We start from the raw sequence: 17,247 nt of genomic DNA on the forward strand, positions 1-17,247 counted from the left end.
TTCTGTTTTAAGTATGCATTTGTTTGCTAAGTTCCATTCTACAGTATATGATTCTTTGCCAACAGACTTTTTATCAATAGGAACCAAGACTTACATATGTTTATTTGGAAGGGGTGATATACATATATTCACAATTACTAAACATTTCTAGAAAAGAATGCTCATTTATTGAAGCTTAGAAAGATGGAGAAACATGAGAAAACTCGTATGTTGATGTCACAAGAAAAATTTTCTACATGAACATTCAGTGATGTTAATGCATAATTAGCAGCTGCCATTTGGAATGGTACAAGATAACTTTCCAAAACTTTTAAAAGAGTAATATTTGGCAAATTGGTATAAAGACACTAAGAAGAGTAAAGGGTCTCCAATTTCTAAATACATATATTAGAATTTTTTAATATGTAACCATTCTGTTAGCTTGAGGGGAAAACAAAGAAAAACTTTGCTATTTTTTTACTTTTAGAGGGGAGGGGGTAGGTTACTGTGTTCAGAATATCAGAATACACATATATTATAATCTTGTCTAAATGCAACTTAAATCAATTTATGTCACTCAAGATCATCAAAGACATAACAGAGTGGTCAATACCTAAATGACTATAAATACAAAATTGCAAACAAGGTGCAGCAGTTATTGTTATAAATTCTCTATACAATGAACTCTGACTATATTACATGTAAATTAACCAAAAATAAACAGGGACATGTTAAGGAGTAATATAACTGTATAATAGGTCTTAGGATTAACATTCTTAAATTCTAACCTGTATAATCAGAATCTGTCTAATTTTGACATTCTTCACTCATGAAGCATTTCAGTTTATACAGGTTTCACCATAAACAATTTGCATATCAATTTAAAAGGGCTCTGCACTTTTACAAATGTCAAGACAATATTACTCCTAAAAATCAGGCTTGCTATATACTAGTTTGTTTCAACATTCAACCATTATAAGACTATCAAATTAGATTCCTTATTTCGAGGTGAATAGTCAAAGTATTATCATAGTATATGAATTTCAAGTAAGTCATTAGTTTTTGAAGGATAGACTTATAGTATGTTGAAGTAATGATCTGAAATATCTACTCTGACTTTAAACTGTTCAGAGTATCAGGGGTTTTCTATATATAATTTGGGCGATTTTGGGAGCGGGGAATAAAAACTTCATTATCTATCAGGGAATTCTGTATAGATGGGTGCTTCTTTATGTGGGAGATGTGTCCTTATACTGGACATGACTTGAATGAATTATAAATTTGACACCAGCACATTATAGTTTCGTTTTTTATTTCAAGATAGAATGTGAGCAAGGGTCTAGTCTATATTTCACAAGTGGACTAGGCTTAGGAATGTTAAGGCATTATCCTTTTCTATTTACTCAGCGTTCTAAATTATAGTGGCAAGACCTTGTCTGGTAATGAGCACAATACTCCATATTTAATGATACCAATTTATACAGTCAAAACTATATTTGACAAACTATTGCTTAAACATACTTACCATTCTGCAAATCTGTATTTGTCAGGTTTTCTGAAACTCAACTTATTTTTACAACAATCTATAATTAAGTCTGTACTTACCCTGTAACTAAAAATAGAAACAAACTTGTTTATTAATCAGTAATGTTGTACTTACCTGATTCCCAAACTGAAACAAGAACCAAAGACATAAATTAATTGATACTTAATGTTTTATTTGACACTTACCCCTAGCTCTTGGTCTAAAACATGAAAAAAGATGAGTTAATTCTATATTTAGCAACATCGTATAACTTACCCCAAACTTGACGTCTTCTTCTTCGTCACTCTCTACTTTCTTACGTTTGTCTGGTTTAGGTTCCGGCTTCTCATCCTCTTCTGTTTCCATTTCAACCTTTAAATAAAATATATCAAGATATTACTTTATAACGTGAAAATTATATTGATGAATAAGTTCCAAAGAATTTTGACAGCTTTTAGTTCATGCTGGTCTTGAGCAGAAAACCAGTATCAAGATTTACTTTAAATTCAGAAATTTTTGTGATGTTTTTTTTTTTTGCGAAAAATTGTAAAAGGGTTATAATCACAATAATTTAAACTTGCATTTAGATATTTTTTACATGAATTAAACAGGATTTTTCTCAAAACCGTAAAAATTAAATCGCATTTTGGTCTAAAATGACAAAATAGCAATAATGAATGCACGCAATAATTTCTGAATTTACAGTACCTTGTTTCTACATTTAACAATGGTTACACACAAGCATCTACAAAATACTTATCAAACAAACTGAGTAATAAAATTATCATTGAATAAAATTGAGAACGGAAATTGGGAATGTGTCAAAGCGACAACAACCCGGCCATAGAGCAGACAACAGCTGAAGGCCACCAATGGGTCTTCAATATAGGGAGAAACTCCCACACTGGGAGGTGTCCTTCAGCTGGACGATTTTTGGCTGTTACTCTCTTTTCATGAACTTTAAAATGTTAGAGTTAATTAATACTGGTTGCAGGTTCAAATGATTCCATAAAACTTGACAAAAACATATTACTAATCCATTTAAAAAATCACATTTTTCAAGTAAATAAAAATATATATATTAAATATGCTTTCACTAAATAAGTTGTACCTCTTGTATTGAGACTTCTTGAAGGATTGATCTAACATCTAATCGAAGATAATGTTTTGGTGTCTCCTGCCAGCCTTTTTCAATCTGAAACAAGAACAATGTCTTTCAAGTCTTGCCTAGAGAGAATCATCAACCTTGGGCAGAAAAACCAAGGCCCCTCTTCATTTACTGTGACATTATAAAGTGCAAAAACATAAAAGCTAATTATTATATGTCATACAGTCCAATTTATTCTATAATAAATGGGGAATGTGTCTGATGATGCCTCTGCTTGCATATCATATAAAGTTATAAAGGGACATTACTGAAGTACGGTAAAAGTGACACTATCCAAATTTGTACTTGATCTGAGTTTTGTGGTAATAAGAATTGTATATAAGTTTCATAAAATTTGGTTCAGCAAACTTAATAAAGAGAACAACAAGAGTGCACACACTGAAATGTCTCGCCTTCTATACTAATCATTGATATGTTGATAATCCTAAGTATAAAGCTAAGCTTTATTACAACTGTCACATAAACTTAACATTAACCAAGATAACTAAACAAAGACCAATGAACCTTGAAAATGAGGTCAAGGTCAGATGAACCATGCCAGGCAGACATGTACAGCTAACAATGCGTCTTTACAACATATAAAGTTGACCCATTACTTATAGTTTAAGAAAAATAGACCAAAACACAAAAACTTAACACTGTGCAATGAACCATGAAAATGAGGTCACGGTCAAATAAAACCTGCGCGACTGACATAAAGATCATAAAATATTTCCATACACCAAATATAGTTGACCTATGGCATATAGTATTAGATAAAAAGACCAAAACTCAAAAACTTAACTTTGACCACTGAACCATGAAAATGAGGTCAAGGTCACATGACATCTGCCCGCTAGACATGTCAGGGCTCACGCTACCAGGCGACTTGGGCGAAGAAGTCGCCTTCCCGACCGTCACTTCGCTTTCCCCGACCCCCAAAAGAGAAATCAAGTCGCCCTGTTCTTGACGATACTCGCTTTCAGTCGCTTCCGTCATCAGACATTTTCAATTTTTACCAAGTTGATGAAACATCATTTTTTTATTGATAATTAAAGAAATTCAGACATAAACGATTCATTATCTTTAGAAAAGAGGTTGAAGCATTGTCTTCGCAGTTTGTAGCAGGTTATTTAATAAAAATACAACTTTTTATCACTTCATGCATTTTCGCAAGTTCCGGTGCTTGTTACTCGAAAACGTACATCAACCTAAATTTCGGCGGCAAAATAAGTTTGTTACTTCATTTAAACGTGATAAAAGTTGCCTCCAGTAAATGTTTAATCCATTTATTGCATTAAAAACGTCATGTTCCTTTTCAAATAACTTGTCAAACATTGTTTATTTTTGTAAATTTTCTTGCATTCGTCCGCCATTGACCGATTTCTAAACTACGGATCTGAACCGGACCAGCTATGACCGAAATCCGTACTTTTACAATAATTACTACGGACGCACGACATGAACAGATGACAGAAGAATATTGATCCCAAAGGGAAAAAATACGCATTCCACACACATTAAGAGACTTTTGGTTACATCTAATTGATTGGTGTATATAATTCCCTATATTTTTTATGGATTGTTTCAAACTATTGATTTAAGTTGCTTAACTCTGAGACTATTATACTAATTTCAATATATTATGGCCCAGCTTAATAACTTTTATATTTTTTTATGAGAAACACTGAATTTCATACACAAGATAATTTTTAATTAAATTGTAATAATGATATATTATAATTTCTTTACATTTTTTAAAATAATTTTTTATTTTTGTGCTAGATATTTAGTTGGAATAAGTTTCTCACAAGAACCTTAGTAAAACTTAAACAACTTTTAATTTCAAATGTTACTTTAATTGTATTTTTTTAACTCAGATATGAATTGAACAATATAAAAAGAACATTATTTACATATGGCCCTTTATACTATTGTAAAACCCAAACATTGTAGCGCACCGCACGAATGAGCACTTCTCTTTCAAATCTCACCACTTCTCCCTATCAGTTTCAAAAAGAGAAGTCACTTCTCCCTATAATTCTGAAGTAGTGTGAGCCCTGCATGTACACCTTACAATCATTCCATACAACAAATATAGTAGACCTATTGCATTTAGTATGAGAAAAACAGACCAAAACACAAAAATTTAACTATAACCACTGAACCATGAAAATGAGGTCAAGGTCAGATGACACCTGCCAGTTGGACATGTACACCTTACAGTCCTTCCATACACCGAATATACTAGCCCTATTGCTTATAGTATCTGAGATATGGACTTGACCACCAAAACTTAACCTTGTTCACTGATCCATGAAATGAGGTCGAGGTCAAGTGAAAACTGTCTGACACACATGAGGACCTTGCAAGGTACGCACATATCAAATATAGTTATCCTATTACTTATAATAAGAGAGAATTCCACATTACAAAAAATTTGAACTTTTTTTTCAAGTGCTCACTGAACCATGAAAATGAGGTCAAGGACATTGGACATGTAACTGACGAAAACTTCGTAACATGAAGCATCTCTATACAAAGTATGAAGCATCCAGGTCTTCCACCTTCTAAAATATAAAACTTTCAAGAAGTGAGCTATCGCCGCCGCCGGATCACTATCCCTATGTCGAGCTTTCTGCAACAAAAGTTGCAGGCTCGACAAAAATGAAAAAAATCTGCTTTTTTTCCATTTGTAAATGGTCTGAACTCTGGAACAGTAAATTTTACACCCGCAAATTCAAATTTGATCTGTGTTTTGTGGAAGTAAGCATTATGTATAAAATTCCTAACATTTAGTTCAGGCAAACTAAAGTAAAGAGGATGGAAACCAACTTTGGGATGTACAGAACCACAAGAATAAAAAATAATGCCCCCTTAGCTATTGCAGGGACATAAAAGACATTATAGACAATATGTTTAACATACTATACAAATTTGAAGAAACACTTTAACCAAGTACCTCTATTTATCAATAAAAGAAATCACAACATGGAAGGGTAAAAGAATTCAAAATTGTTCTTATGATACCCCTTCCTTTTTCACAAAATATAAAACTTGAAAAGAGAATAGATCACAGATTTGATATAAACAGGGAATATGTCACTGGTTTGGGATGAACAGAACCCTGATATACATGTATTGCTTTATCTCACCTTTTCAATTTCACTCTGAGATCTGTTATGTGTGTTTCTTTTTACACAGGTTGCAACATCAGCTTGTATTTCAGCAATGTAAACCTGTGAAATAATATCCAACTTGAGATCAATTTTAAAATAACAAACCATAAAACATTACAAATTTCAGGTGTCAATCATGATCTTTTGTTATTTACAAAACCGAAAAATAAGTATTGTCAGTAACTTCATTAAAAGCTGGTAGCAGGCTAAATATCTCTCATTTACAATTCTTGTTTTCTTCTTTAGTATTAGATGAAAAATTATAAAAAATTGTTCTAACGTCTTTAAATTTTTTAAATTAGTAAATTATTACTTGAACACTGGATCTCTATTGTCTTCCAATTTTCAGAACTAATTTTGTAATATTCAGAAATAATTATAAAAACTACGACAATTGAATTCTAAAATTTAATGTCAGCTGGTTTGAAGTTGCACAAACTATGAATTCATTTGTTTTTGTTGAGACAAAGTTTCTGGGATTGAGGAAAAATAAAATATTTAATTTTGAATTTTTGCCAAAAGTCAGCTTAACAGTCTAATATCTGACTAGTTTAGCTTACCTGAAATCCTTTAGATTTTGCGTAGCTCCAAAATTCTTCAAAATGTCTCTCTTTTTCATTCACAGCATCAACAATAATGAAGGGAAAAAATCCATCATCAATTGTCTTTTTAAAACTTTTATACATATTTTTCCTGTATGAGCTTTCTAATTCTGCCTCAAATTCATACTCTAAGACCTATTATAAAACATGAAAAACCATAAAATAAGTTATAGTCTTAATTTTTTGTTCTACAGTCTCTCTTATTGTCTTTTTGATTTATGTTATCCCTGATACTCTTCTTATACTTAAAAGTATCTAATAAGTCTATAACTGTTAAAATATAAAACAACACGTTTAATAATTTATTGCGTCCGAAGCGCTTTTCTGGATTTACCTTCATCAGGAACGCTCAAAGCCAAACATTTGAAATCCGAAGATGTATAAGTACCGAAAATCGTTGAAGAGCTATATGTTAAAAATACCTAAAATAAATAGCCAAATTCATCTAAAGCCAACTTTGCCTGTTAAATATCATAAAGAAATATTTGGACAGCTATGAATTTTAATCAAATGTAAAGAGTATCCCCATCATAAAATGTAGGTCAAATAAACACAACTTTATTGCATTTCCTTATCTAAAGTTTACAAGGTTTTAAATAAATAACTAATAATTTCTTCACTTAATAAGCAAACTTTAATAATCTGTATACATCTCAACTTGAATCACAGAATTTAATAAGATTAAATAAAATAACATGTTAAGTCTTCCTCAAAGAACAGCCCTTCATTGCCTGACAGTAAATATCATACTAACCTTCTTTTTGACTTTTTTGCCTGTTTCAGGATCTTTTTCTGTCTTTTCGACTTCTGTCATGAAATAATCATCCAAACAAAGCATTCTGGGAGCACCACCACCATGCTGGACTTCCTTGTCCTAAAATAGTTACAACCCATAGTAAGAATAAAATGTACATAACCATGGATAACTGCAACCATTTGTTTGTTTGTGTTGATTTAAAATTATTTTCTACCATAAACTGTTATCACAGAGATATGTCTCGCCTTTTTGTAATTTTGATTATGCAAATGTTGAAATCGCAATACTCTAACATCTTACACAAGTTATGTAAATATTCAAAGTCAATGAACCATGACTGAGTTATACATGTTATATGGCTAAACAATCTCAATGTAAATGAAATGTGCCAATGCTAATACAACTGCATACCAAATACCATTGACTTATTATAAGTCGTTCTGAAATCTAAATACAAACATTAACTTGTAAACTATGTAAAAGTTTCAAAGTCAATGAACCATGAAGAGGGGGTGGGGCTATATAATCTCCATGGAAACAATACTTGCAAATGCCAATAAATTTGCAAACCAAATATCATTGACTTAACATTAGCAGTTCATCTTAAACTGATCTAATCACAAACTAATACATGTAAACTAAGATAAGTTTCAAAGTCATTAGACTGTGACTGAGGGGCAATTCCAAATATTCTCCATGGAAATGAGATGTGCCAAAGCTTATACAACTGAATACCAATTAACATTGGCCTACAACTAATGGTTCCCCTTGAACTGACAAACTAATACATGATAACTTAGAAAAATTTCAAAGTCAATAGACAATGACTAAGGGGGCAGAGCCAAATTATCTCAATGGACACGAGATATGCCAATGCTTAAACAACTGCATACCAAATATCATTGACCTACCACTTGTGGTTCCCCATAAACTGACCTTATCACAAATTAATACATGTAAAATAAGTAAAAGTTTTGAAGTCAATACACCATGACTGAGGGGGCAGGGCCAAATAATCTCAAGGAAAATGAGATGTGCCAATGCTTATACAACTGTATTCCAAATATGAATCACCTACCACTTGCCGTTCACCATAACCTAGACCTAATCACAAACTAATACATTGTTGACGCCGTTGCCGCCGCCCGAAACAGCATACCTATGTCTCGCTTTTTGACTCCGTCAAGGTGAGACAAAAAATTGGTAGTCATTCAAATTATAGTTACTTTATTTCCCAAAAATGGGTTAGAACAAAACTAGATGTGTCAAAGCAACACGAATGGCCCCATCCCAAAAAGTTGAAAAATCTGCAATTTCAATATAAACACATGTGGACACAAACATGATGGTAGTCTCATATATCAAACATCAGCTCAAAATCTGGAGGTGTATAGAAAAAAAATCTGTATAACTGTGATTTTCAATAATTTATCAAAGTCCAAAGCCCGTAATTGCAGCACTAATGAGTGGAGCGGAACAAAACTTCAACTTGATCTGTAACTCATCATGGTTAACTCACATACCAAAAATCAGCTCAATATCTGAAGGTGTTTAGAAAAAAACTCCGTAAAATGGTTTGTTGCGGAATGACAGAATGATGGAATTTCACATACAAGTTTTAAAAACCTAAAATTGCTTCTATATGTGGTTACTCAAAATATTTCAAAATGTTTCCAGATTCAATAGTAGGGTAACCTGAAGATTTAAATGGAACTATCCTTAGCTTGTTTTAAATTTTATTTCAACTCTCCCTACCTTAATTAGTTTGCCAACATATGTTTTTCCTGACCCTGGAAGTCCTCTCAGCATAACCACAATCTGTGGCGGTCTGTGTTTTCTACCAGGTGGCACTAACAAATCGTCTATTTTTACTGTTTCCACTTTTGGTTCATGTACTGATTTACTAGACCTACTGAAACAAAACATGTCAATCATTCAAATGAATCATCACAATACTGTTTGACCTTACTTACTATCTATAAAAACAAAGAATGAATATTGCATAATTTCAATTCAAGCTACAAAATAAGTCGGAAAATTTTAAAGAATCTTAGTGGCCCAAACTGAAAATTCTAAAAGTCGACATTGATAAACTTTTACAGCTACTTGATATTTTGTATGGATCAATTTTAATGAAGTTTGGAATCTAACCTGTTAAAATGACAAAATGTGAAAGAAAAAAAAAGAAGAAAAAAATGCTTTTAGTCTACTGGCATTCTATACAATTTAATCTACATCATTTATTCAGAAAAATCTGCTGTGACCCCACAGTTTTATCTTTAACATAATTATATCTAATTAGCTTCCTAAGAGTTAAAGAAATTTTGCTAATGAAGTATATTTTTTCATATATTTTTTTATATGCAAATATGATGCTTTGTCTTTACATTTACACTTTATTTTCATATAAAAATACACTGATGATGCTGTAATAGATTGACTTACCTATCCCTGTCTCTATCTCGATCCCTATCCCTATCTCCCCTATCTCGATCCCTATTTTTGTCTCTATCCCTGTCTCGGTCCCGTGAAGACGATGATGATGAATAATCTCCATAACCATCTCTACTGCTCTCTCTGTTATTATCTCTGCCCCTACTATCTCTTTCATAGTACTGACTATCTCTACTGAAGTCAGATTCCCTGTCATAGCTTTGTCGACTGTCAGGGTTGAAGCCATGAGACATATCTAGAAAAAGAAAATAATTTAAAGTAAATGAAATGCTGGAATTTACCTACCATAGTATAGCTCAATATGATTGAAATACAGATTATGGCAATGATTTAATTGTGAGAATATTTGACAAGGCTCCATTCTACTTTCTTTTTTGATAATCATTCTGTCAACCATTAAAATTGTCCTTTCAAATCTGTGATGGTATCACACATTACAGCAAATCCTGTGGATCCCCCTAAAAAGGTCTTTAAAACAGAAAGCAAAACAGATCATTGTCCGATCTCGGTATTTCAACCAGTATACTTCAATGATACAGCAACACATAAATGCAGACATAATAGGTTTTTCAGATTTCCCCTTGAATCTAAGTTTTTGTATTCTATTAAAAAACAATGAAGCAGTTAGCAGTTTGTATTCATTTCAATTCTTCACTAATCCCCTCCCCCTTTTTCCCAATCTGCTCTCTACCCTGTTACATTATCATAATATAAATAAAGAGCTGCTGAACCAACGCCTCTTATGTTTTGTGCTGGTAGAGTTCCCTTAAGTGGATACCAGATGGTATACAGGGTTGTCAGATAAAAAAATCAAATACAGCTACATTGACAACAACACTTAAGTAAACTGCATCTTTTATTGTCGACATGTTTAACCGATTAGATCGGCTTCATCAGGACAAAGTATACAAAATTAGAACCCCTGAAGTACAAAAAAATGGTATCATGTATGTGACGTCATAATTGTCTATTGTTGACATTGCTATGGGATACTCTATATCATTATGTAATGTTGAACAGAAAATGAATCAAACATAGTACAATGCAAATGAAGTTACTAAATTTAGAGTTAATCTATAATTTTTCGAATTGTCGTTAAACCACTTTACGGCATTCCCGACGCGATTGGAAGTAGTACCTCCGGCCAAAGGGAACCCAGTCGAAGTGGTAGGGGTGTGCCCTATAAGTGTTGTCCAAATTAGGAAGAAACTTTATAAAACTGTACACTGACATTGTACTTACATTCATGTTACACAAATTTAATTTCTATTTAAAAACACATTTTATTTATACACTTACCATATAATAGTTTACAACCATTTTAAAGTTAACGACAATTAGAAAATTTATAGATTAACTCTAAATTTAGTAACTTCATTTGCATTGTACTATGTTTGATTTATTTTCTGTTCAACATTACATAATGATATAGAGTATCCCATAGCAATGTCAACAATGGACAATTATGACATCACATACATGATACCATTTTTTTGTACTTCAAGGGTTCTAATTTTGTATACTTTGTCCTGATGAAGCCGATCTAATCGGTGAAACATGTCGACAATAAAAGATGCAGTTTACTTAAGTGTTGTTGTCAATGTAGCGGTATTATCATAATATGTATGTACAACTGAACAAGTCTTACCTGAACTTGGTGCTGCATCATCTGATGATTTACCATGTCCATAATCTATAACTTGTGGAGGTTTGTATTCTATTGGCTCTGTTGAAGAAAAAAAAATATATATAGAAGCATGTTACAAAAGTCAATTTGCTCTCTTTAATGATTTTTCTGTAAGCAAAGTTCTTTCAATATATTGAAAATTTCAAAGTATCTGGAAACATAAAGTAGGTGTCAGACCAATCCAAAAAGTCCTCACACATTACAACTCATCACTGTCAAGCTGCTGACAAAATATGATTTCATAATGTTTACTAGTATCCAAGAAAAGTGTGACAAAATTTTTTTGTATGACTGAAATAAATCTAATAAAAAAGCTAGGATAAAAATTGATACCTCTGTCTGTGGGATAATCTGCCAGTCCACTTGACTTGTGACCATGATCTATCACTTCTGGTGCTACAAACAACCTTGGTGATGGTTCCCGCGGTGGGGCTCCATATCTGTCAGGGTAATAATAGTCATGTGGTCTAGCGCTAAAAATATAAATATATGCACCGTTTGTTTTCCCGTTTGAATGGTTTTACACTAGTAATTTTGGGGCCCTTTATAGCTTGTTGTTCGGTGTGAGCCAAGGCTCTGTGTGCAAGGCCTTACATTGACCTATAATGGTTTACTTTTTTTGAAATTGTTACTTGGATGGAGAGTTGTCTCATTGGCACTCACACCACATCTTCCTATATCTACATAATAAAAAGGTAAATAAAATATTAGATTTCACATATTTCCTGGATCATGCATACTTTGGTCTTGTTTTAACACTCTTCTGGAATATTCCAATTAAGTCGTGTAAGTTATTATGAGGCATGTGTGATAGAAGATGAAGTCAGTGCAAATAATAATTTAAAAACCAATTTTAGAAAAATTGAAAGTACAGAAAAAAAAGTTCTAACAATCCATAACTTTCGAATACCCCCATCACTGCTTCGTCATATGACCTCAACCATTTCAATAAAAACATTCAAAGCTTCTTAGTTAAGCATATTATTTAAATCCTGTTTCAGATGTATGCTTCAAAAGCATTGATAAAACTATCTTTTAAAAATGCGTAACTGATTTAAAGAGTTATTTCCCATATCCTAGGTAAACTCCATAAAGAACTAACCTGTAAGGATCGTATTCATATGGTCTTCGGTCTGGATAGTATGGATCCCTCCTGTCAAAGTATGGATCCACCCTATCAAAGTAAGGATCTCTTCTATAAGGATCATCAAATGGGGGTCTTTCCTCAAATGGTGGTCTGTCAAATCTGTCTCCATGTAATGGTGGTGTTCGCCTTTCTCCCCACTGCTCCTACAAGTAATGTACAGAAAAATTAGTTCTTTTATTTTGGCATTAAGCTTATCTGGTGTAGTTGGCTAACACAGGAATTACCTTTTATTTTAGGTATTGCAATAAGTTTAGACTTGTAAAAATGACCTCAAAAGAAAATCTTTAAATTTAAGAACTATATTTTAATAGTGCATGTTTTCATGAATAATTTGAGATAACAAGTTATGTTAACTTCAATAACCTGATTGTACAGAAGGCTTTCTTTCAGCCTCAATTTAAGCTAAGTTAATTTTTAGAAAAATATATAAAGAAATATTAAAGTTTTCTCAAATGGTCTGAACATAAGTGTAGACCCTACAGGCCTTTTTGAACTTTCTAAAAAAATCACCATTATGCTATTTCAAAGGTTCTTTATATCAAATAAGATGTTCCCTCAATTTTTCTAAATTAAACTTGCTTCTTATTTTTGACTTTTAACTTATAAAACCATACACCATATGCTAAATTTATACATATTTTAAAAGAGTCTGATGAGATAAATTTACCCTTCTTTTTTCAATTTCTTTAATTTCCTCTTGTTGTTGTTGGTGTGTCGCCATCCACTGTTCACCTTCTTCCTCCAATTCTCTTCTTAACCTCTCTTTTTCCTTTATTTGAAAATTAAAAAAAAAATTTAAAATCATTCACTAGGAGACTGACATTTTCAATCAGCTGTGAGAAGACACAATAATTACATTTGACATACTTTGAAGGCAAGTTACGTATGAAATATAAATGAAGTTCACAACCTTTGACTTTTCATGAATATACAAGTAAGGTACCTTGTGTTATGTTAAAGTAGATACTTAAGTATTTTTTTCAAAGACAAGCACCTGTGTCCATACATCAATGAATAACAGAAATATCAAATCTACAATGAAATGCTTCAAATTCAACATGTTTTCTTTGTTACAGTTGATATAATAAAGCATGCAAGTCAAGAGTTTAAACTTTGTTTGGTTGTTTGATCAGACATTAATTAACATTGACACCTAAATTCAATGAGTAGGCATAGTAACTGTCTGTGTACTGTATATATCCCTAAATATACAAATCATTGGCCTACACATTCAATTAAGGTGTCAATCTTCCCTATAGATACAAATCATTGGCCTACACATTCAATTAAGGTGTCAATCTTATTTACAATGTCTGGGCAAACCTTCAAACAAAGTTTGCAAGCAAGGCATTTAAACTCTTGATTTGCATGCTTTATTATTTCAACTGTAATTTCATAACTCACCTCCTCTTCATTGTAGACTTCAGGTTCTGGTTCAGGTTGTGGTGGTTGTTGTTGGTTCATTGGTTCCTCCTGAAACTGATTATGTTGCCAACCTCTTCCTCGTCCACGACCCCTGATCATCTGACCCCTATTCATTGGACCTCTACCACGACCTCTTATTCCTCTGTCAGCTTTATTTTGATTGAATTTTCCCATGAATTCAAGTGGTTCATCTGAATGTCCAAAATTTTGTTCTCCGTATTGTTCAGAATTTTCTTCTTCAAACTGACCTAGTCCCGGTCCCATCTGGTTTTGAACTCCAAACCCTCTTGGTCCCTGATTTTGATTAAATCCCCTAGGACCAAACTGGCCTGGAACTTGTCCTCTTGCCCCTCTCTGACCTGGTGCTTGTCCTCTTGCACCTCTCTGACCTGGTGCTTGTCCTCTTGCACCTCTCTGACCTGGTATTTGTCCTCTTGCACCTCTCTGGCCAGGAAATGTTCCTCTTTGACCAAAGCCTCTTGCTCCAAACTGTCCCTGACCAGGCATGCCTTGCATCTGATCTATTTGTTCGGGGTCTTCATCAAATTCATTTGCCTCCTGTTGGTTTGGAGCAAACCCTCTAGGACCCTGTCCCTGATTAGGAGCAAATCCTCTAGGCCCTAGACCCTGTCCTTGATTAGGAGCAAATCCTCTAGGCCCTAGACCCTGTCCTTGATTAGGAGCAAATCCTCCTCTAGGCCCTAGACCCTGTCCTTGATTAGGAGCAAATCCTCTAGGCCCTAGACCCTGTCCTTGATTAGGAGCAAATCCTCTAGGCCCTTGACCCTGATTTGGACCAAACTGTCTTGGGCCTTGTCCTTGATTTGGACCAAATGGTCTAGGACCTTGTCCTTGATTTGGACCAAATGGTTGATTCATACCAGGCCCTTGTGGTCTAAGACCTTGTCCCATCAGCGATGTAGGTCCTTGATTTTGGATGTCCAGCATCTGATCGGAGTTTTGTTTTTCTTCGACCGATTTCTGATTTTCAGTTGATTTGTCATCAGTTGGAGATTTTTCTTTGTCTTCCTTTTTCTCTTGAGTTTTTTCCACAACTAGAGCATCTTTTCCATCACCAAGTCCAGGAATTCCTTTCCCTGTTCCTAAACCAGATGTAGCATTCTTTTCAGACTGGCCAAGAGCAAACTCTTTTTGTATTGGTCCAACTGGCTCTGTTATCTCCTTTTCCTGCAATAAAAGTAAATAATGAACATCACTACCACAGGATTGCTGCTGCCAGTGGTAATGAACTATAAGGGTCATATAAACATTTATAGATCTTTTGTTAATTGTTTTTAATTGTTTTTAATATTTGAAGATTCTCTCAAACTGCTTTATAAAGTTTCTGCCAATGGATTTAAATCTGTCTTTAGGGGCAATAAGCCAATAACTTTTATAAGAAATCAATTGTTTTTCATCCATATTGTGTGTAGTGATTTTGTGGAATATAACATTTTCTTTCTTTAAAAGAATGACATACAAATTTAAGTATTCAGACTCATTTTTAATCTTCTCCCAGAACATGAAGTAACATTACAAGTTAAATGTACCTAGGATATAAATGTAGGTAACCAACAAACGTTGGTGAAGAATTGTACAGATGAGCATATGAGAGTGCTAACAATATCAAACAGATAGACACCCAGTATTTCTATGTCCCTTGCACAGTATTGCTGCAAGGACAAAATTTCTACAGTACAGCTTTTTAAAAACCTTACCTTTTTGGTCTGGTTTGCTTTGTTTTCTTCACTGTAAATATAAAGAAAAAAATTGACATGCATTCTGTATATTTCTATATATAACCACATAGCACATGTGCAGCCATCCTAACATTTAAGTTCATTACAAAGACATTTACATAGTAGGCAAATTAAAAAAAAATATACTGTAATGCATGTTAAGGTGGTACCTAACACTACAGGGAGATAACTCTGTAAAATCAGCAGAACGTTTTAATGACGTTGTGTTCTAAAGGGAATATTAAGCTTCTCAATGATCAAAATGAGTGTTTGTCAAACTGCTATATGACCAGTGTAATTTTTCTGATTAAACGGTTGGTTCAATTTTTTTGATTTTTTGATATTTTTGTCAAAGGGTCAAAGTAAATACTTTGTCAAAATTTTCAGAAAATTAAACGAGCCAAATTAATTTTAGTTCAGGTGTTAGGTACCACCTTTAAGGCCTTTTTTTTTTAATTAGTTGGTTTACGGATCCGCCGACCCGATTTTGTTTAAAAGTGAAATAAAATTAAAATTTTGATTTCGTGTTGTTTTTTATTCCGCCGACCCGATTTTTCGAGTGCTGTGAATAAAAAAATCCGAGGCGTTCCAAAACGTTTTGTCTGTGTCAATAAAGCGTTTGTAGTGAACGGCGTATTTTGAAAAGCTTCGAAATGACGCAGACGAATTCAAAAACCCAACGAGGGAGGACCATGGAGTCTGACGGCTTCATCTACTTTCAGTTGAATATTAACTTTGATGGTCAACGTACTGAGAGCACTTTTATCAAATGCAAACCTAAGCAAACAATCGGCGATGCCATATTCGACAATATGGCTGATGAAAATGTTGCCATTGTCAAGGTACAAACAGTTTCGCCACCAAACAAAGGTTCATGGGAAGAGGAAAAACTAAAGAACTATCTGCAGTTACCTGTTGAAAATAAAACATTGATCTCAACTTTTTATTTCTTTGCCACCATTTCCACTTTTCAGCGAACGGGATTCATGCATAATTTAGATGCTAACAAATTTCTTGTCTGTACAAAATATGTGTTTTAGTCAAACTTTGGTACATTGCTATTTCTTCATCAGCATGATAGGATCATGAACACAGTTGATTATCAAACATTTCATAAATCAAAGAAATTTGTTTATGTCAAGTATATTGTCCTCAAAAGATTTTTGGGTCAAACATGCACATATATTCATACGTGAAGACCACGTGCACCTTAAATGTGATGGTATTGTGTTCACCTGGAGAGTGAGAGATCTTGGGTTTGAACCTTGACCCGGTCAAATCAAAGACTTAAAAATTGGTATCTGCTGCTTCTTCGCCAAGCACGCTGCAATTGCAATTATTAAAGGAGTCAGAATAATGTGTTTGGGTAAGGTAACATATCTTTGGGGGAACTACCACATTTAAATTCTGGCTCAGTGTGTCAGTTTAGCATTTCATTTCTCATTATCATATTCTCATCCTAATTATGCATCTGATTAGCCACTAGACATTAAACAACAATTGACCATCCATCCATCAAATGCAAAGCATATCAAGATAAGAGCTAAACTATTTCTCCTCCTCAACCCCTGTAATGTCATGAATGAACAGCATTTTTTTTTTTTTT

At 33.4% G+C, this 17,247-nt stretch overlaps 1 protein-coding gene across 2 annotated transcripts in view; it reads right to left on the bottom strand.

Annotated features, from left to right (window-relative positions):
* LOC139516223 (YLP motif-containing protein 1-like) overlaps positions 1–17,247 on the bottom strand; it is a 39,790-nt gene that overhangs the window by 14,390 nt on the left and 8,153 nt on the right. The window contains exons 5-17 of one of the 2 annotated variants that reach the window (XM_071306186.1): positions 15,621–15,651; positions 13,882–15,090; positions 13,145–13,246; positions 12,433–12,620; positions 11,664–11,803; positions 11,292–11,369; positions 9,635–9,878; positions 8,945–9,098; positions 7,187–7,306; positions 6,391–6,567; positions 5,807–5,890; positions 2,616–2,699; positions 1,781–1,876 (exon numbers count right to left, since the gene is read on the bottom strand). In XM_071306186.1, coding sequence (XP_071162287.1) covers positions 1,781–1,876; positions 2,616–2,699; positions 5,807–5,890; positions 6,391–6,567; positions 7,187–7,306; positions 8,945–9,098; positions 9,635–9,878; positions 11,292–11,369; positions 11,664–11,803; positions 12,433–12,620; positions 13,145–13,246; positions 13,882–15,090; positions 15,621–15,651 — 2,707 coding nt within the window. Of the gene's footprint in view, positions 1–1,780; positions 1,877–2,615; positions 2,700–5,806; positions 5,891–6,390; positions 6,568–7,186; positions 7,307–8,944; positions 9,102–9,634; positions 9,879–11,291; positions 11,370–11,663; positions 11,804–12,432; positions 12,621–13,144; positions 13,247–13,881; positions 15,091–15,620; positions 15,652–17,247 lie in introns of both variants that reach the window. The other variant, XM_071306185.1, reaches the window with a different exon arrangement.

The sequence above is a fragment of the Mytilus edulis genome, chromosome 3 (assembly GCF_963676685.1).
Source record: "Mytilus edulis chromosome 3, xbMytEdul2.2, whole genome shotgun sequence".
NCBI lineage: Eukaryota > Metazoa > Mollusca > Bivalvia > Mytilida > Mytilidae > Mytilus > Mytilus edulis.